The 22,037-nt window shown below is 40.4% G+C and overlaps 1 protein-coding gene across 4 annotated transcripts; it reads left to right on the plus strand.

The window, feature by feature from the left end:
* The first annotated feature begins 9,246 nt into the window (after window positions 1-9,246).
* On the plus strand, window positions 9,247-20,341 carry GHITM (growth hormone inducible transmembrane protein). 4 transcript variants are annotated; one of them, XM_082310464.1, is made up of 9 exons: window positions 9,247-9,527; window positions 11,124-11,283; window positions 12,917-13,016; window positions 14,313-14,424; window positions 15,783-15,924; window positions 17,009-17,117; window positions 18,207-18,395; window positions 18,980-19,151; window positions 20,010-20,341. In XM_082310464.1, exons 2-9 carry the CDS (start codon window positions 11,155-11,157, stop codon window positions 20,095-20,097), a joined length of 1,041 nt encoding a protein of 346 aa, XP_082166590.1. In that variant the 5' UTR covers window positions 9,247-9,527; window positions 11,124-11,154; the 3' UTR covers window positions 20,098-20,341. The 4 variants fall into 4 exon arrangements, with proteins under 4 accessions (XP_082166590.1, XP_082166588.1, XP_082166589.1 ...); XM_082310462.1 differs by lacking the exon at window positions 9,247-9,527 and adding an exon at window positions 9,551-9,666; XM_082310463.1 differs by lacking the exon at window positions 9,247-9,527 and adding an exon at window positions 9,557-9,662.
* Window positions 20,342-22,037: the final 1,696 nt, after the last annotated feature.

Below are 22,037 nucleotides of genomic sequence, written 5' to 3' on the forward strand. Positions count from 1 at the left end.
ATGATGGCATTAGATAGGTAATAATCCTTGATTTTTCGCAGTAGCCTTAACTGAACTGTGAGATAGAATTGCTCCTCTGGAAGCAAACTGCCTATTTTAGCTTGGCAAAAGGAAATATATTCATCCAGTCGGGCAACTGCAGGAACAGAACAGAACAGGAATTTAACCAATATTTTTGACGGTACTATTTTTTAACATGTAGAAACTTCTCTTTTCCTTTATACACATCATCAAAACAATGTCTCTAATTGGGAATTTGGGAATTTTTTTGAGGGAGGGAGGGAGTTTTGGATGTGGCCCACTGTCACTAGAAAATACAATAAATATTGTTGTATTTAGAACCTGGACTTCTGTCTAGGTGATTTGTATGTACAAGAGTTCTACTGTGTCCACTCTTCTTCTTGAAGATTTATTTTTGTCAACCTATGTTATTTAGATTTTTATTATTTCAGTTCTTACACTATTCTGAAAACAGAGAGAAATATTTTTAATGCATCTTATTTTTTTTCAGATTTAAACGTTTTTCATTTGGAAACAGTAGTCCTTAGAGTCTGTAGAGAAAGTCCTATGTGAACAACTCTAATACAAGTTAGTTTATTCCTGCATATCCATAACCAAATCTTTTTCTCAGTTCAGGTGACGTCCCTGTTTATTGTTTTGCCCCAGTATATTAAGCTATGATCAGACTTTCAGTATGGAGACCTCAGGGAAATGGGTATTGGTCAGCAGAGGCTTGATCTATGTATATTATGTTTATGTGGCTGTGCTTAAAGTTAAAAAAGGGCAAGTTCTTTAAAACATGTTATGGGCAAACCTCCCTCAGTAGTGATGCTTATTTTACAATATTTTGAGAACATGTGTTTCTCTCTCAGTCTTTTCATTGATAGCCAGATGTCAGGGAGTGCTGGAAGCAGATAGCCAAGAGTAATTACAGGTATCCTGGTGATAGCCTGTGTTATGACTCTGATTGTAAAAATATTTGAAATTTTCATCAGATATGTAACATTAAAAGCATGCTGGACAAATGATGAAAAGAAAAACGGAAAGTGGCTGAGTTGTTTAACACCTTAACTAGAAGGAGAAAAAATAAGTGCATCCAAGCAGCCTAAAAAGCAAATGTTTGCTGGTTTTTCATCAAATATTAACTCGATCCTGAGGAGTTTTCATTATACAGATGAAAATATTGGGCTTATTTATCAGCCTGCAGAGGCTTACAGTGAAATGATAGTTTTGTATGCAATCATCATGGAACGGTATACATCAGAGACATTGAAGCGGGTGAACTGATTGAAGCCCTACTTTTGGCTGTGATCCTAGAAGCCCTGGTAGTATGTGTTCAACTCTTCCCACTGTTTCTGCAGCACTTCATTGAGAGCAGGGACTTTGACTATAAACTCATTTTGCCGGGGTCTTTGATTCCTTGTGTGCACGATGTGGCTGCTATCAGTTTACAAATAAAGAAAAATTAAAACTGGTTTATGAACTGTTATTATTATAACCGAATTCTGCTATTAGCTAGGTCTAAATGTTTTCATATATTCCACACCCCTGTTGCCCTTTGAGATTTTTAACTGTTGTTTTCTTGTACATTAATAATTTCCCTGTGTAATTGTTCCCAAGAGAATGAGCTGAAAGAATTATGAATTAATTTGCATCTTTTAATGTACTAATAAACTTCCTAAGAAGAAAATTTCACTACATCCAGGTGGAAACCAATCACTTTAAATCAAAGCTTACTGCATTTCAAAGAGGTTTTTTTTCAATAAGTTGCAGAAGAACAGTGCCCTGCATGTTAAAAGTAATTAGAAAGCACAAACAGCAATTTTAGAAAAAGCCCCGGGTCATTTTTTGCTGCAGTATAGAGTTCACAGGCATTTAGGAAAATGAGTATTTGTTGTATTTAAACAAAATGAATAGCAGTTTCTTGGAGGTTGAGAGGTCTCATGCTGTAAACGTAGATTTCACCCTTTCATTGAAAAATATTTTAAAACCATTTTAGCTTTTTTTATCGTCTGATGTAAATAAATAATTCATGCTGTAGACTCTAAAACATGGATCAAGAAAAAGAAATGTCCTTTTATGTACAATTTATTCAAATAGAATCTTCAGTGAACAAAATGTTCTATCTTATGTATTCATTTATAACCGTACAATGTCAGGTCCTTGCTCACCAAAGCACTCATCTTCATTTATCTTTGAGCACTTGAGTAACCAAAGCACTACTCCTGAGTAACTAAAGCAACAGTTCTGAGCATGTGCTTTAAGTTAAATACATTAGAGTGCTGTTCCAAGTAGTATCATAGTTACTCACAAGCTTAAGCAATTTACTGAGCTGGGGATTTGACATCCAAGTTTATATACCTTCATGTATTTTAACCTTGGTTAAATTCCGGAACAGAAATGAATGCTCTAGCCCTCATTTTCCAAATGAGATGTAAAATACATAATTAATGCAAAATGTAAGTCTTGATATCAAACATCTGATTTTTGAAGTTTATTTTAGTAGTCGATGAAGTTTAGCATTAACATTTGGCAGGGCAAAAAGATTTGTTTAAATGGCTACAGACTGTCTAGGCCAGAATGAATCTCACAGTATGTGTGGAAAGAAAATGCTCTTTAGTATCAAAATCCCTGTTTAACGTCTGAAAAAAGTAAGTGGACTTCTTGTTAAGAAAATAAAGAGAGGGACTGCAACTCCCTTTAACCAAGAGTTGATTATATTTCGCAGCTGGTATGGGAGAGGGAACAGAAGGAGGAAGGGACCGATGAAGGTCAGGGAGAAAGCGAGGATAAAACACAGCAGGCTTGGAAGCAGACCGAAGTGTTAGAATTGAGACCAAGGTGAAGCCTGGGGGAATGTCAGAAGTAGCGAGAAAAGGCCTGGGCTCTTGCAGTGGCCAGGAAAAGACCCAGAGTAAGTCAGAGGAAATGGCTGGGCAGGTCAAACAAGGCAGTACTGCTAAGGCGGCCGTAGCAGAGGTAGCTGTGCCTCTTCCCCGGGGAAACAGGCAGATTAGAGACAGGAGCTCATCAGGATTATTGGTATGGCCGTAGGGAAGCCAACCTACAAAAAATGTTGACTACAACCCGGATGACATTTCCTCTCAGATAATATGAAAACGAAGTCATTTCTACAAAACAGGGCCTAAATAGGAATGATGGGGGGGGGAAAAAAAAAATAGATGCAGGAATTTCTCAGTAGGTGGCCTGCCCATTTAGATTTTTTTCCCCCTTAGGGCTTTGAAGAGCAAAAGCTTCTTTATCACCACAGCTTGACATGAGGCTCCTTTCTTTAGTATGCCCAAGAAGGCAAACGTAGTACTGACTGAAAAAAAAGCCAACAGAACCTGTTCCTCCCAAAGCTGCTCTGACATGCACGTTTCCATAAATTCTACCGGAAAGACTTTTTCCTTAGTAAGTTTGAAGTTTGCAGAGTACTCGCAGAGCAAACTTGTGTGTGTACTCATGGCATTGTTTTTCACAAAAAGTACTGACGACAGGCAGAACACCTCCGGCAGCATGAAAATACACGTTTAAAACAAGGCTGCTATTTTTGTTGTTTGAGATGTATTGTTTTGTTTTCCAGACTGTTTCAGAGGTTGCAAACAGATATATGGTTTGTTTTCTAGTCTTAAATGATTTTTTTTTTTACACAAATGTGTATATAAATTCATTTTTAAAATGTCTACAGTAACTATAGGCGGCTGACTATTTTTGCTGTGCTCAAAACACCACTTTTTACACACACAAAAATCCAGCTATCTCTTAAACAACCCAGAAGACATTACACTAGAAGTGCCTGCCACAATACATTCATTTTATGGTAGCAAGATAGATAAGATATGAAATTCCTTATAGCTGATGCTTGTTATAACACTGCGTAAGCAATTTCCTCACAAACACACACAAACTTTTTCTCCAATTCCAGATACAATATTACTGCATTGAAGTTACTTTTGCTTAATGTAAGTATACATGCAAGTCCTCAAAATATACAAGCTGCAGTCCAAATTTCAGCACAATGCTTTTTAAAACGAACGAGGTGCAAACTTTGTAATAGAAATGAGTGAAGACACTAACCTCGGTGTCAGCACGGTTCAGTACCACCACACTGAAGCAACTGTTTGAAAATTTTTGAGATCCGGCTGAATAAACCAAGACCCCACAAATTCTCACGCCTGTAGAAAATATTGACACTGCTTCACTTCTGGCACATCCCAGCCTGTTCCTGCTGCTCAGATTCCTGCATGGAAGGAGCTACATACAATACTTTATTCTTCCATGGTAAAATAATATTCTGTTTAATGGCACTTTTTTCTTGCCAGGCTTTGAGAAAGACATTGGTATTGACTCCCCAAATTCCCTCCACACTGCGCCATTTTATGATATCTAATCTAAAATAAGAACATGATGCTTAATAAATATGTGTTTGTCACATGAATAGCAGGAACAGATTAAGTCCAAAAGTCCCCTGTAATCTGCTCGGAGAGATATCTGAAGTGCTAGAGTCAGCACAGCCAGAAAAACCGTCAAAATATTTTTCTTCAGCTCCAATTTGAAAAACTTCAATGGCAAAGTTTACCCTAAGGAGAAATTGTGCTAACTACAGATTTATTTATTTTCTGCTGATGAACATGGCCATGTGAACAACTGACAGAGATGTCTTTTTCTGCAGGAGGATGCCAGAGCTGCAGAGTTAAAAGCTTAAGCTTCAAAACTGACACTGACCCTATTTATTAACACAATAATGGCCTTGTTGTGGCTCATGCGGCTTTCCAGGATTGCACTGGGCTGAACGTAAGAGTTTTTTACTGTCCCATTTCAGGTGGCTGGCAAGGCAGAGTGCACGGCTGAAAACACGTCACATGGTGTCTCTTGGAAGATGACTGCATTGCTTGCGATCCTCACTTTCACAGCAAGACAACAAAATCCCTTAAGAAACCATTTATCTGTAAGAACAGACTGACTTTATTGTTTGAAAATATATGCTGTTTTTCATACAAGGTCTGAGGAGGGGAGCTTGGAGTAGTCTCTTTGGTAGTTAGGCAGTCAGATCAGCTTTCCCCCTTAGGCACAGCAGCTGGAAACCACCATCCTTTATGCCCTGGCAGTTCAGGGGAGATTTCACTGCTGGGAACTGGCAAGGCTGGGAAGCAGGCAAAGGGCTGCTCCTTCACCTGGCTCCTGCCTGGCAGAGAGACAGGGCTTGGAGCCTGCCCCGCTGCCTGGCATGCCAACTTCACATATCCCTTCAGGATACTCAAGTCCCTTCACAATGGCGTTTTCGGATCTTGCAAAATTTCTAATTAGACATTAACCCTTTAACATCAAACTGTCCTTGGTCCTGCCTAGAGAACGATAAGATTTCCAGTAAATGCAAAACATGTTGTAGGTGAAAACATGGCCTATTGAAATTAAAATTGTAGGAAATTTTTATGTCAGTACAAGTTTCCTGTTTATACTTTTGATTTCTGAGGAATTGTTCACCTATTTTCAAAAAACAGTATCTTTGGGGTTTTTTTCTTTTTTGGTATTTTTGTTTCTTTGGAAATATAATCTTTTTTTACATACCGCCTGGAGAAAATTTTTACTGTTTCCAAACACCTCTCATTGGTGCGTATCAGTCCTGAAAAACCAGAAGTGCTTCAGATCCTTCAGGAATCACTGGTATGTTAATACTTTATAGACTTGTAGAATAGCTGAGGTTGGCAGGGACCTCTGGAGATCATCTAGGCCAATCCGCCTGCACAAGCAGATTGCTCAGGGCTGTGTTCAGTCAGCTTCTGAAAATCTCCACAGATGGAGACTCCACAATGCTCTCAGCAACCTGTTCCACTGTGCAATTGCCCCATAATAAAAAAAAAAAAAAAAAAAAAAAATTAATTTTCATAATTCTTATATTTAAACAAAATGTCTTCTATTTCAGTTTGTTGCCTCTTGTCCTGCTACTGGAAATCACTGAGTGGAGTCTGGCTCCTTCTCCTTTACTCCCTGCCATCAGGTATTTATACGCATTGATAAGATTCCCTAAGCCCTCTCTTCTCTAGATTGAACAGTCCCACCTTTCTCAGCCTGTCCTCATGTGAAAGATGCTCCAGTCACTTAATCACCTCTGTGGCCCTTTGCTGGACTTTCTCCAGTATGCCCGTATCTTTCTTGTACTGGGAAGCCCAACACCGGCCACAGCGCTCCAGATGTGGCCTCACCACTGCCGAGCAGAGGGAAAGGATCACCTCCCTTGACGTACTGGCAGTGCTTTGCCTGACACAGCCCATGATACTGCTGGCCGCCTTTGCCACAAGGGCACACTGGAGGTTCACGTTCAACTTGGTGTCCACCAGGACCCCCAGGGCCTTTTCTGCCAATCGACCTTCCAGCTGGGCACCCCAGCCTGTGCTGGTGGAGGGGGTTGTTCCTCCCCAGGTGCAGGGCTTTGCACTCCCTTTTGTTGAATTGCATGACATTCCTGTTTGCCCAATTCTCCAGCCAGTCAATGTTCCCCTGGATAGCAGCACAACTATCTGAAGAAACAGCGCATCAGAGTTAAAAAGCAAGTTTTTATGTATGCATTTGGCTGCCATCTCACCAATGAGCCTCACTGTCATGCTGTTATCCATGCTTTTGTCAGCATGAGCTTGAACTGCAGAAGCACAGCCAGCTGCTTTGAAGCTCTGCAGTAATACCAGGTGGCACAGTGACTGAAGCGACTGCCTTCCTGTCTGAGAGAAACAGTCATGTTGCAGTGGCACCAGCAGATAGGATCCAACCTGCTGGTTTTAACTCTAAAACTCTTAGATGGTTTGGGACTTGTTTACATATGAGGCCACTGTTTCATGCACCGATTTCACTAGCTAGAGCATTTACATGTGTTGACCATCGAGCAGAAAAGGAGTATCTGCTAGCAGGCAAGTTTCTGTGAAAAAGCCTCAACAGCTGAATTTGCTGCAGTGTGGGCCCTGTGTGGATTTGGATTGCTTCTGGCAAAACTATCTATTTAAGAACGATTTAGGACAGAGCTGGATTGAGGATCTTACTTGAAAGTCCCAGGAGATTTTTTTACATGATTACATGCTGTAGTAAGAGAGATGTTTGATTCCTTGCATAAATTATGACTATTAATAACTGAATTATAAATTTAAATATTTATTATTATAATGAATCCTTTAGTACTTAACAATTATAGAGTGTTACAAACTCTGAAATAAACACTAGCAGTCTCTAAGTAAACATCATCTTTGTGGCCTGAAACTGGCATTTTTTCTTCCGTTGCAGGAGACCTCAGGGCAACAGACTTCAAAGCTCTGGATTTTCATTTACTCCAAAGGAAAGCAAACAAGCATCAGAGTAAGTAAGAATCAGACCTTGAATCCCATTAGATTTGGTCCCCTCTGATGGAATTTCCACCCTTCTGTCGTGTGTTCTTCTGCTTCATTCTTCTCATTCAAATTCTTCTTCAAGGTCCTATGTGCTGGTGCACTTTTAGACCTCTCCAGTATCTGATCTCTCTTATCTGAGTTTCATTTTATGAACTAGCAGTTCACTGTATTTCCTTTTTTACAGTTTCAACAAGGAGGCTCCAAGATATAGAAAGGCTAATTTCACCATCTTCAAAAGCGTATCTGTAACTCTCATTCTATTCCTGTACTTAATTCTATATTCAACACCTCTTTTTTTTTTTTTTTTTTTTTTTTTTTTGTTACATTTGTCTTTGATCCTGCTCAAGGCTCTCACAGTCTGTTTTACTTGGCTGTGAAGAACCATGCCCATATGTAGCGTTAAGGCTAAAAGAAATTACAGAGCTGTATTAGAGTGGGGCTGGAAAGGGGCTGCCAAAAGAGTTCTTGTCTGAAGAATACTGTGTTTCTCAATAGTGCCTAGCTCATAGCTCGAACTAGGGTTAAGATTAGCACTAGCAGTGAAAGAACAAGAAAGCCTGAAATGCAGCTGGGATGGGGCTGGAAAAGGGCTGGTAAAGCGAGAAATAGGGCTGCCAAAAGAATTCTTCTCCTGGTAATAGTAAGGGTCTGGACTGAGCCATGTCACGAGCCTTTGGCTCAGCCTAGGTTAGGGTTAGAGCTGGTGGAAAGGAAAAGACAGATCTCCAGTTGGAGTTGAGCTGCCAAAGAAAATAAAGGGTTGCAAAGAGTATTGCCCTGAGGAATCAATAGTCCCGGGAAGTGCTGCTGTGTCTTTCTTAGGGCTCAGTTTATGGTTAGGATTAAGCTTGGAAAAAAGCTCAGAGCTCCAGCTGGAGTGAGGCCTTAAAGCAGCTGCCAGCAGAGGATTAGTTCAGCCATAAAGGGGAATGTTCAGACCCTGGAAGGCCTGGAGTACCCTTGCAAGGCTCTGCCCAGGGCAAGGCTAGTATTAGGGCTGGAAGCATCTGTTTCTGTAAGTTATGTACACAATACTGTATTTTGTGCCTATCTGGCATGCGGGTGCCTGCCTTAAAGCAGGGACTATATCCACGTGGAAGAGAGGTATCCAAGGAAAAGTTATCAAAGGGGGGGATTTACCTCCCGGTTCAGACTAGACTGTTCTGCCATAAAGGGAAGGAAATGGAAAGGTATTGAACTTTCTGACACCCTGAGAAGGGCAAGACTTAAATTCACACGCAGTGAGTGGTGAAGGTGACAAAAAGGCCGCTAGCAGGGCCAAGGCGCGGAGACACAGGCCACGCGCCGGTGGCAGTCTGGCACGCCTTTGGCCGCTGCTGGTGGACCACTGCCGTCGAGTCGCTGTCACGGCGGCCACCAAAGCCCGCCCGGGTGCACTCGCTGCCAAACCTCTCCTCCCTGCCATTTTAAACCCTGCGTCAGCAAACGGAGCGGCTGACAAAATGGAGGGGGAAAGCGCAGAGAAGACGGATTGTTACGCTCCTTGGAGGTGAAGTTAACTTCGGAGGCCTCGCTCGGGTATTTTCACACAGCTCGTGCCACCTGCTGGCAAGCCGGAGCAGCGCCTCGCCGGCCGGGAGGCACGCAGGCCCCGCGGCCCGGGCCGGCCACGCCGCCGCCGGGCAGGCCAGGCGGCCCTCCCCGCCCGCGGGGCCACCCAGCAGCCGGGCATCTCTCTCCCTCCGTGCGCGCACCGAGGGCGCTGCGGTTACACTCTCCAGGGCAGCCGGGACTTCGAGACCGGTATCTGCAGAGGCCAGGCCGGCCGCTGCCGGCTGCAGCTCGCCCCGCGGGGGGCGGCCTCGCCTCCCCGCCCTCCCTCGAAACGGCGCGGCGGGGGCGGCGCGGCGGCGGGTGACACGGCTGCTGGCCGGCGCTGCTGGCCCAGTGGCGGGGGCGGCGGCTCCCCTCTGCCTGCCGCTGGGCGCGACGGCGGCACGGCGGGCAGCGCCTGATTTACGGTCTGCGACGTGCAGAGTTGCGTAAGGCAGAGCCCAGCTTGCGGTAGCTTCGAGAAGCTTCCCTGCCCTTGTCAAAGATGGCTTCCGCGCCCCTCCCGCAGGCTCCAGAGCGTCACTTCACCAGGCCTCTTCGAGCCAATGGCGCTTGCGTGCTCTGGAGTCACGTGGGGTGAGCGAGCCAGTTACTGGGCGCGCGCAGAGCAGCCTGACGTCACTTCTGCTCCTGAGGCGGCGTTCCGGGCTTGCGCGTGCAGTGGCCGGAGCCGGGGCGACCGGTCGGGCGGAGCGGGCGAGAGGCGGCCAGGCAGGTGCGGGGGGTGGGGGGGCGGCCCGGCCCGGCGGGGAGCGGGAGCGGGAGCGGGAGCAGGATCCGGGCCCGGGCCCGGCCCGACCCGAAAGCGAGTGAGGGCCCGCGGCCCGGCCCAGGCCTGAGGTGGGCGCTGGCCGCCTCCCCGCCCCCGCAGGGGTTCTCGCCGCCCTGCCCCGGCTGGAGTGGGTTTCCTCACGCTCTGGTGCAGCAGCGGCTTCGCAGTGTTTCGTTACCGCTGTATTTGCTGGTTAATATACTGGAATGTCGATGACGTTTATGTTTTCTTTTTAGTAGTCAGCTGTCGTTCGTTCTTGTTCTTAATCTAACGCTTGAAGTTGTCTTCCTTCAAATACCAGTTTCAAAAAAATAAAAATCAAAGTCATAGAGTTGTCACTGTAACTTCCTGCAAACTGTCATCCCAGTGGCAGAGCGGGTTTTAGTGGCGGAAACAGGATGTCTCTTCGAAAGTGCTGCCACATATAAACGCAGGATTTCATAACCGAGCTTCAAAACAAAGTGACTTCTAGCAGCAGGATTATTTTCTCACTTTCACTTCTTTATGGTTAATGCTAGCTGACCAGTGCTGTGGGTGCTCGTTTCTCCTGCATGTTTAAAGTTGCCTTTATTTAGAATGCTTTTAAATTACATTGGACACTGTGCACATAAGCTATGAACAGTTGTTTGAAAAAATGTATTGGTAGCTGGAGCGTCTTGTGATATCAGAGGTTTTTTATAGTTATAATTAAACTATGCATAACTACAAGGATTTAGGTTTTTTTTTATGTGTAAGACGTGCAACTATTTATGGAAGTAAGCTAGGGGTTTTAATACTATCTGTAGAATACACAGGCTCGTGTCTGCTTATGCTGTCGATTTGCCTGTGAGTGGAGTCATTGTTCTCTGGTCAAAACTGCACAAGATGACCTGAACTGTGACCTTGACTGAATACCATGTCTATAAAGCTAATCTACTCTTCAGAGGGTAGTTTAAAGCCTCTCTAAAACTTTATCCACTGTATATGTTGTGCTGTTTACTCATTTAGGTTTATACTTAGCTGAAGTTTGTGTAAATTTGGAGCATCTTTTTGAACATCTGTTTGGAGAGCGGAGTACTCCTGCAGTGTTATGTCTCAAAATGAAAGTTAGTCGCCAACGTAACTCAAACATCAAGTACATAAAGGGTCTTGATGTAATTTATATGTATGAAAAGTGGTATGTTCTCTTGTTTTGAGGTAAGTTGTGAGAGATAAGACTCTAACGGAAACAGGCGACAAATACAGATGGAAGAGAGTTAAACTGTATATTTAAGAAGGTTTTGGCTCTTATTACAATACTCTAGTGGTAATACTATTTCTGCTACAGGCTGTAGTGTAGTTGAAAATAAGTCATAAGTGTATCTTGTTGTCTGAAAACTACGTAACAAAACGGTAAAGTATATTTTCTTGTGTACTTGTAGGAACACAGTGTATTAAATTATATAAGCAACCATGCTGGCTGCAAGGCTAGTATGCCTGAGGGCGTTATCATGCCAGACTATCCGCCCCACCATTACGCAGGCTTCCCCAGCCTTGAGGAACTCCAATATAAAAGCATACAGGCTGTGGCAGCCTAACCAGGTAAGATAATTATCTTTCTAACAGTTCTGACTGCTATTTTAGAGTTGATTGTTTTGCCAAAAGAATTGCTTTTCATGGAGTACCTGTTTGGAATGATCATGAGCCTTCTGCTTGTTTGAGGTACCTGCACTAATTTACTGAAGGAAGAGGGTTACTCAATCAAAAAAACACGGTTTTTAAGAGCAATTGAAATAATATCTTTTGTTCTAATGACTATTTCCCTATTGAAATTACTGGAAAAAAGAACTTAAAGGAGGTAGGTAGTGTTGGACAAGCCTTGCTGTTTAAGGTGGGGCGAGCAGAACTTTTTGTCTGACCTCCTCCTAGCTCCCTGTTTCCAAGTAAGAGTTTTAAATATAATATTAAAATAAAAACTTTCTTTTCAAAGACTTTAGTCCCAATATGTGTTTAGAGGCGTAGCCCAGGTTGGAGCAATTTCTGAACTGTGGCAGGATTATCATGGGTCTTACCAGCAATTTTAAAAACTGAACTGTCGTCTTCCTAAGACGCTGTCTGTGTATTCTTCATTGAGAGAAGTTGGTTTATTTTTGCTTTCTGCCCAGGTAACTCACAACTGCTCTTCTGTCATCATCTTGGTGATAGTGCTGATGGCAAATTCTTCACCTCCTTTGTGTTTTCCTCTTAAGCATAGAAAACTGTTTAAATTGTCCTAAGTTTGTAGGTGTGTTGGGGGTTGTGTGTGTGTGTGTTTTCTTGTTTGGGGTTTGTTATTTTTTTGTGCTTGTTTTATTTCTGTGGTGAGTGCTACATAATTAGAGTGTTGGGCTAGATCTTGTTATATGCAAAACACAACAAAACTGAAGTGCTATGGTAAACTTCCTGAAATTTATTGCTCTAATGGCTGATGATAGCGATGCTTGTAGAGTTCAGGTTTTAGTGTTAAAACAAACTCACAGCTTTGAGTGACCCCTTGGTTGCTCAGGTACGTGTATAATAATTTAGAAATTCCTGGGAAAAATAGTACGGAAACTTCAGAAGTTGTTTCTGAACTTAAATATGAATTTATTCTGTGTTGCTCTTGCAGCTTACTAAAACTTTGAGTAGTGTGCTATATTTATTTGGAGCTTGTCAGCCTTAAAAATCTTAAGTTCATAGGTCTTCATTCAAGGTTTGTTCTCTTAAATCAAGGCTAGAGTTTAAAGCAAAGAATTCGTGCTGCTTTTCCAAAGTTAGTGTCTGTAAAGTGTAAGTATTGTGCAAGTATATTTTTTTTACATATAAGTGTTTATATAAAGAGTGCTTTTGTATAGAAAGCAAAATATTTTTTTACAAAATAAAGAAGTAAAGAGAAGGTTTTTTTTGAAATGTAAAAACAATGGCCTTGTTTAGTACAGTGGGACTAGAGCAGAAGAAATGCAAACTGAAAACTTCAACTTCTGAAATTCACTGTATTGGTTCTGTACTTCTAGAATGCGTGAATGTTATTCACAAAGCTTCCTAAAGTTTAATATTCAGTTGTTTTCCTTGAGCACAGTTGCTTCGTGTCTTGGGGAGATAAGCACAGATAAATAAGAGACTGTATACCAATTTTAAGTGTAGCAAATAAATCGATAAGAAATGTTTTTTATTTTATTTCATTGAATCTTTCTTATGTTATTTCTGAATCTAACAGTGTTATGCCACCAGAGTAAGAACGGGGGTGAGACGTGGAAAAATTGGCCAGGAAATTAAAGAAGCAGCATTTGAGCCATCTGCAGAAACGGCGCTTAAAGGTAGAGTAGTTCTGCTTTAAATACTGAGAATCTTTGAAGCTTAACTTAGAACTTCCTTGAAGGAATCAGTTTTCTTCAAACCATTAAAATGACTGAGAATATTGTTTCATGTGTAAGTTTGCTTGGTGATCTCCCAGAAACAACTGGAGACAGTTTCTCTGCTTGTCTTTTCTTGTAAAGTTTAAAGCTGCAAATATGTCACAGAATAGAGAAATTTCTTGATGTCTCTACTTTAAGCTGCTTTTGAGAACTATTCAGTCAAAAATGGTTGTCTCTTAATGGAGACTTGGTTGCAGATATTAAAAAAACAAGCTAACACTTTGCTACATCTACTTTGTGTACTGCTTAAAGGAAGGACTTTTCTACAGCATGTACAGTTTGCAAAAAAAAAAAAAGTTTCTGGTGCTACAGTTATGTAAGGCCTTGGCTTACTATACTTGCTAGTACATCTAGTGTGGATCGTAATTTCAGCGGATTACAAAGGGATTTCTTTAGATAGCAGTGTTCAGTAGAACAGGCTTGTGAATGTCCTATCATAGCATTGAACTGACAAATGGAATATGCGTAGGTTGGCTAAATAGTATCTGGACTATAACACATTAAGAAAAAGTGTAGTCTTAGAGTTATGCAACTGAAGGTATTTGCTCTCAGCTGCTCTTGTTTCAGTTATAACAATATTTCATGATTGATATTAATATTTGTAGCGGTAATCTGATATGTGGCACATGTAAAAATCAGACAGTAGAAACCGATAGTAAATCATGTGTTGTTGCCGATGAGCTTTGGAAATCCCTTTTTAAACTGATTTGGATCTAATTGCTACCAAAGAGCTCTTCAAGGAGCAACCATTAAGGGCAGATGAATGAGAGGAGAGGATGCAGTGTCTAGTTTTTCTCCTGTTTATAGCAAGTTGGATAGGAACTGGTATCCTAAATCAGCTGAAAGGTGATCTCTTCTGTTGGAGAACCTGTTAACTGGTTTTGTGTTGGAATTCCTGTCACAGTAATGAAGGTCAGTAAACCTGGCACATTATTAGCTGGTCTCTTATTTCTTATTCTATTTTATGAAGTTATATTGTATTGCTAGGCTGAATCTAGAGTTTTTCACATGTAGCTTATCGAGAACTGGTAACACAGGGACGTGAAGTTAAGTGGAGCTTTAAGAAAGAAGCCTAGCTTTAAGAAAGAAGCCTAGCATGGATCAGCTATTGCAGATACAACAACTCATGTGAGGATGTTATTAACTATCTAAGAAAAAGCATTCATGAGAGCGTGCGCTTTTTTTTTCTTTATACAGCTGATCGCCTGGGGAAATTTATTGTTGCTGGAGGGGCTGCTGTTGGCCTGGGGGCCCTCTGTTATTATGGAATGGGCATGTCCAGTGAGATTGGAGCTATTGAAAGAGCTGTGTAAGTAAGATGACTTACTGTTTTAAGTAAAGAGCACGTTAAGTGAATCTCCCTCCTCTTTATATCTGTCTCTTTAGCTGGTATCACCCAGTGTACACACAGTTGGTTTTGGTTTTGTTTTGTTTTTTTTTAAGCTCTGAACAGAAAGCCTTTACCTCTGTCTGTGCAGGATTTTAAAGTGTGTGACTGAATGCAAAATTTAAATTACCCAAGCTTAAATGGATATTGACTTAAGTGAGTTCCTTTGTTTTGCTAAATTTGAAATCTATTTGTGAAGAGTGTATAAATATGTCTTGCAAGGTGTGCCACAGATAATTTATGAAGGGTAGTCTTTTGTAAAACATATTAAGACCAGTTTGCCTGGTGTTCCTGTGAGACTGTTCATTAAACTTTAACACGGCATGTTGGAAAGAGTATCTTCTTCGAATATGCTACTTATCTTGGTACAAGCCCTGCTCCAATAAATGTGTTTTGCTTAAAACTTTGGTGTATTGCTTTTTGGCTAACAAAAACCTGACTGTGATGTCAAAACCATATAGTTACTTAGACTTCGAAGGTAGTTAATGATAAGTATGGGCTTGGGAGAAATGAGTGCTGGAGACGTTTTATTTTACTTCACTCTGCACAACTTCTATTTGGAAGTAACCATCAGTGTTTATATTGAATGCTTTCCAGTTGTAGCTATGAGAAGCTTTTTTGTTGATACAGGTATGTGTAATTTTTTTTTTCTCCACAAGCCTTGAAGTAATGGGTCAAAAGAGTAAAACAGGAGAAAATGTGTGCACTGTGTTTAAGTTTGGTGTTAGCAGGGAAAGCTTTCGGTCCATAGTATGACCAAATCATACTGCAGAGACTCTCATTCACGTCTAGGTCTGTTGCTATTGTTAGAGCTCTCAAAGTGACGTTTGTGTCTTGTGATGTCAGATAATCATGTGCAGTGTGACTCAGCAATTTGTGAGCTGCTCAGCAGGCTACTTAGTGCCCAGTACACGTTCTGTAGACATTTTTCCTTAAACCGGTTTGTTATATATACACCATTCTCTATTTTTCTATAGTTAAAAAGCATCCGTTATTCTGTTCCCATGTATGCTTTCTCCTTAGAATTGAAATATAATTAGCATTATTTGTAATTTGCAGTGTTTCTAGAGAGTTACGTTACATTAGACCAGCAAGACTTAAAAGTTCATACCCCTGTTGTAAGGTAAACTCATGGCAGAAGTTGCTAGACCACACCATTATTATGAAACCTCCTTTATATCCATAGCTATGAATATATTTAACAGCTTGATTTTGTTTTTAGTTGGTCTTCATTCTGATACTGGTAATTGCACAGCTATGTATGACTGCTTATTTTTCAGTATTTGGCCACAGTACGTGAAAGACAGAATTCACTCTACTTACATGTACTTTGCGGGAAGCATTGGCTTGACAGCACTGTCTGCTGTAGCAGTAAGCAGATCTCCGGCACTCATGAGCCTTATGACAAGAGGCTCCTGGCTGGTAAGCTTATGTTATAAAAATAAAAACATTTACTGAGAAAAGACCCCAAATGTGATGGTTGATATAAAAAATGTGAAATGTAAGCTACTTGGTGAAAAGTAAGGCAAAACTTCACTTACACTAGTGTCCTTATCCATAAAGACTACTTAAATCACAAAACATCATTAGGATACTTAAGATTTGGTGATTCTAATTACATGCTGACATGCACCTTCTATACTTCTTTGATAGTTTGTCAAAGATAAACTATATGAGCAAAAAAAATGCTGTTATCCTTACTAGCTATATGCAAGTAAGAACCTGTTAGAAATAGCCATCTGAAGCTAATGACCCTATTTCTATCCCTTTCTAAATAAGGAAACTGAGGTCCCTACGCATTCTTACTCCTCCCTGTGCTCTGCTGTGTAGCTCATTGAAAGCTGTCTCCTGTTTGCCAAGGCTGAAATGATACTACTAGGCAAATCATCTAGGCAAACGGCTAACAAAATGTGTCTGCTTAGTTTATATTCAGTGTGTTAAGTGGAATGATAATAGTTAAGTGCTAGCACCTACATAATTTTATGGAGGTTAATTTAATAACGCATCCGTAGTGATAAACCAAAGTTGTATGTTTCTGACCAGTTTGCTAGCTGCTGGATGATTCTGCTCAGAATCATCAATAAGAGGAAGCAATGAGGTTTAAAAATCATTGGCAGCAAAAGCCTTTGAACTGAGTATTGGCTTTGGGTGGAGAAAGATACAAGAAAGAAGTAAGGCTAACATTTCAGGTACCTTAATGAGGATCAGAGTAAGGGGCGGAACCATATGTTTTCATTCTCTTACCTTACATATCTAAAGAGATTGTTGCCATCTTACCACTAAACGTGGATCCTTAGAAGACTGAGTAAAAGTAAAATGCAAATTACTGCAAGCTAGGATCTGCAAAGATTTGACTGTAACCTTACAGGAGTAAAATTGACAAACGCTCCAGTTATGAATTAGGTTGCTCTTTGAGAATTACGCTATTGATTTTTTAGACTGGGAGGTTAAAACAGAGGCTGTATTTCCTAATGCTAGCCTGAGCTCTGTAATGCTGTTTTTACAGGCAATAGGTGCAACTTTTGCAGCGATGATTGGTGCTGGAATGTTGGTCAGGTCCATATCCTATGAAAATAGTCCAGCAGCTAAACATCTGGCTTGGATGATGCATTCAGGTATGTGATTTTAGCGATCCTAGTAGAGATGTTTGTGCTTCAGTGTTACCAGATTCTTACTTTAACAAAACTGTGACTTTAAGGTAAATTTTTATATACTGCTGTAGGAGTTAAGATTTTTTTAGAGACCAATGAGAACTCCTGAATGTCAGAAAGATTTCTTAAGCGTCATTAACACAACTCTAATCTTCTAGAAGTCATGCTCAAGTTAAACTTGAGTTACGTATATGCCACATTGGATAGGCCTAATTGATTTCATAACTGCTTTGGTTTTGTGACTGCTTTCTGGCACTATAGCTTCTGTAAGCACTATTGCCTACACTTACCGTTTTTTAGCTGTACAGGATAGGAAAGTATTTGAAAACTTGACTAGAACTGCGGCTTCTTAGATACATGTTTCCATCAGGTGTGTAAGCTGTGAGTACAGATCAGTTTCTCACTAATGATACCTACTTCAAATAACAATGGCTATCATTTTTCAAAACTGTTTTGCCAGGAATAATTTATGGTTCAGGAAATACATGGGGATGTTAGGCACTGGAGTCATATTTGTCTCTCAAGAGCTAACATTTTTACCAAGAAGAAATTGTATTTATTTTAGTGATTGTTATTAAGTTAAAAAACCTAATGTGATATTAATGGACTAGATAGAGGTTTCATACGAGACTCCAGCAAAAAGTCTGACTTACTTGTCTAACTAATTATTGTAGCAGAAATCTATCCTGCTTTTCAGTGTTGAGTGCTCCTATGGCTATTATATAGTTGATTAGCCTATACTAAGTATCTCTTACCATCTCTGTTTTGAACAGATCGATATGTTGAATTCTGTTAGTTTTCCTTCCAAAGACTAGCTCCTTGAAGTTCTTTCCAGAGATAGATAAAAGCGGGTCATGGAATCTAAGGTTGCCAATTTATCGTGCTTCCTTCTAGATAGGTGCACAATCGAGTGCATTGGTATTTTGTCGTGTAAGTAGCTTAGTTTGAGCCACGTTATCTGACCAGAAAAAAAATGAAATTGTTTTGGCAGGTGGTGTTTTTACCAGAACTGTTCCAAACCTTATGGGTGTTGTTTTGTTTTCCTTTGGCTAGGTGTCATGGGTGCAGTGGTGGCTCCTCTAGCCTTCTTGGGTGGTCCTTTGCTGATCAGAGCTGCCTGGTATACTGCTGGAATCGTCGGAGGGCTCTCAACTGTGGCCATGTGTGCTCCGAGTGAAAAATTTCTGAACATGGGAGGACCACTTGGAATAGGCTTAGGCTTTGTTCTTGCCTCTTCAATTGGTAAAATACTGTTTTAATGCTATCAGATAAAGTAGGTTGTAAATTTAAGCTGCTAAGATGCAGCTCACGTTTAATTGCAGACTGGTCTGTCCAGTTAAGATTTGCCTTAAATAGCCCTTGCAACTCTAGCACAGCAGAAAACACTCTGATAAATTTGTTCTTGCAAACAAACATGAAGTTACAGTTCTGGCAAGTGTTAATCTGATAAATGGCCAGTAGTGGTGGCTTGTACTTTTAGTTACTGCTAGTGACTAGGGAAGACGGTGAACGTGATCTTAGTTCTTGATCCGCTTGTTTTTCTCCCTTATACATTTCTAGGCATTGTTGTAGTCCTAGGGACAGAAGTACTTTCACATGAAGAAAAGTATGTATGATTGGCTAGGGTGTTGAAAATTACTGAATCACATTGTATATGTGACATCTTCAGCTCGTTTATTAAAGCTCTTGGTATCAAAAACGCACCACAAATTGAGACTTGAATACCCATTGAAAAACATGTGCTGCAGTAACTGAACTTTGACCCAACTCACAGTAGCAAATACACATAGTAGCTTTCTTTAATGCTATTGTACATTCCTCTCCAGGATCCATGTTCTTGCCTCCTACTTCTGCTTTTGGTGCTGGCTTGTATTCAGTAGCTGTTTATGGTGGACTGGTACTCTTTGGCATGTTCCTGCTCTATGATACGCAGCATGTTATCAAGCGTGCAGAAACTATTCCATATTATGGTGCAACAAAATATGATCCAATCAATGCGTAAGTATTCTGATTTAACACAGCTGATCTCACTGTCTGTGTAAGAATTTGCTTCAAGCTATATCAAAGTATGCTTTAAAAACAGCCGGACCTTTTGTTTACTGTTCAAAATTGTATTGCTGTTAAATGTGAAGAATCACGGGGTTTGAAAATACAATGCGAAAATAGCTAGTGGAGCTAAAACTGAAACCATCTGCCTGAAATGAGAGAAATGGGATTGAATGTGTGGTGTCGCATGCTTCCAGCAGTACTTTCTAAAACGTGGTTTTGTTTCCTAAAGCATTGCTGGGAGAATTTATAGCTGCTTTCTGAAAATATCTGTCAATATGAGCTGAGACAAAAAATGTTAACTATTTTATAGTCACTTAATATTCACGAGTCTTTGTTACTAAATAAAAAAGCTTCAACAGTGTCATAGGTAGGGAAAGAAGGATTAATTGACTCTTAGAAAAGACCAAGTCTGACTAACAACTAACTTGCTTATAAATGTTGTCTGTCTGATCTTAGGTGAATTGTTTACCTCCTTGATTCTGGTTTCTTATACTTGAAGTAGAATAATACTGACCTTCTTCAAAATTCTTGGAGATAAACACATAAAAGTACAGTATAAAAGCAGAGGGCTCCTGTGTGAGAACAGTATACTGTCTGTTAAGACTTCTGTAAATAGTTCCTCCCAGGAGAGATGGTAGAACAAAACTACAGGGGTTTTTTTTGACATAGCAAGCGCTGAGGACAATCATAGTTGGATTTTGTTATAGATGCTTCATGAAGGCTTTTAAAAATGAAGTATAATGGTGTGAAACACTAAATAATACTGTTTCTGTTTAACAATATTAACTTTGATTTCCTGTTTCCTAGGTGCATGGGTATCTACACAGATACACTGAACATCTTCATTCGGGTGGCCACCATGCTTGCCGGTGGTGGAGGTGGCAGGAGAAAGTAAACTGAGACTCCTCTTTGCAGCTGTCTGACAGCCCACCTAGTGCACATACTAAATAAAAATTCATGGTTACAAGCAGTTTTGCTGCAAGTCAGAAGTTTAAAGCATTTCAGCATATTGTTTCAGTGCAATGTGATTCAGACTTAATAGTTTTTCTTCAAACACTTTCCAGCTCTGTGTTTAAAATAGTTTGAACTGCTTCTAATTGTACATTATTTTGGGAAAGTAAATTATTTTTAATATATGAGTAAAATAGTCTATCTGCTTTTTAATGGCGTTTAACAGCAGTTCAACTCTTACTTTCTTTTTTTACTGTTACTGCATAGTAAAGGAAGTAATTGCTAAATTGGTATCCTATATGCAGATAGGGATACAAGCTACTTCATGAAATGCTGTTGAGACGCATCAGTGTTCAGTTAAGATTGCATAAATGATATTTTAGTGACACATTAAGAAGAACTGAATAAATTGGATATGGCACTAAATGCAGTAACGACTTTCACCTGGGCAGAAATTTCAGAAAGGTTTAAGCAATTGTCAGAAATGCATTGGATTTGACAGGTGAGGTGACCAAAAAGTATAAAGGAGACAAGATGGGGAAACTATATGGCATTTGCCCCGTATGAACTTCAGTCTCTTCCTGGAGTACATAAGAACTCCTTGCTTTAATGTTGACTGGATATAATAGGTAGGTTCTTTTGATACTAGATTTATCAAAGTGTTGAATCGCAATAGAGGTGTGTCTTTCTTCCAGTGACTAAATTTCAGTATTGTGGATGAAGCCCCGTCCTTCAGAAGAGCTCCTAGTGCTCATCTCCTACAAGCTTGTACAATTGCCACAGAAAGAGGGAATTGAGGATGGCCTGCTGTAAACCCAAGTATCATAAATTTACCATATTGTTGTATGCTTTAGTCTGTTTCTAACTCCTCTCCAAATTGGTATGTTTAGCTTGGTCTAAAAGAAATGTTCCCTATCAGTGAAATTGATTTAACATTAAGAAATTTATATTTACCAAACTCTATTGCTAGATGTTGGAATAAAAGGTGAGTTCTTGGGCACAAGAAAGTTTTGAGCTAATGTCAACAACTCAGACTTTCAGTTTGTGGTAAATATGCTATGTTTATGTATTGACTTATGGAACAATAAAATCCTAGCCTCACAAGTTGACTACTCTCACTTTTCCTGGGTTAACAGAAATATTTTAGTACCCTTGCACTAATAACTTGGTGAAGAGTACTATAAATATTTTTTTTTTTTTGGCTACGATTTCCTTTGTAAAAGAGTGCATATTCCTCTGTAAAAAAAAGTCCACAAAGAAGATTCTCAGTTCGCTGGCTAGCATCTTTTTGGGGATGTTTCCCAGGTGGAAGATGCTGATCTACACTTGCTTCAAGTGATTCTGTTAGTGTAACCTGTTGACTACTGACTACAGCCATATACTGCAGTATTTTTAGTCTCTTCAATCATAGGGAAGAAACAGTGGATTGTGAAGAACCTTGTTGCAGCTCCTTTATGCCCAAAGATTATGCAGCACAGTAGTTCCTGGCACTGTTACAGCTGAAGGAAAATGTAGTACTTAGATGGAAGAAATCTCTGGATCATGTCAAGTGTAAGTAGCCTGTTTAGAGGATTTTATCTTTTTCAGCAATTTCATATGCTTAATTTTTACATACTGTTGCTGTAGCTGAACACAGCAGTGTGCTTGTCCTCAGATTCTGAAATCTGTAGGGAGCTGTCTGACAACAAAACTCTAATATTTGTGCCTGTAATAAAAGAATACTCGGGCAAAGCTCCTTTTGTCTCAAGTCTGAGGAGAGCATTCTAGAGGTTGACTATGATCCAAGAGAGGGATCCTGGATTGTTTGAAACAGTGAGGTGTGGAACACAATGCCCTACTTAAGGGAGGTGTTTGCATGGAAAGTGAGACCAACAGGAAGGTCTA

This window comes from Platalea leucorodia (assembly GCF_965183815.1).
Source record: "Platalea leucorodia genome assembly, chromosome: 4".
NCBI lineage: Eukaryota > Metazoa > Chordata > Aves > Pelecaniformes > Threskiornithidae > Platalea > Platalea leucorodia.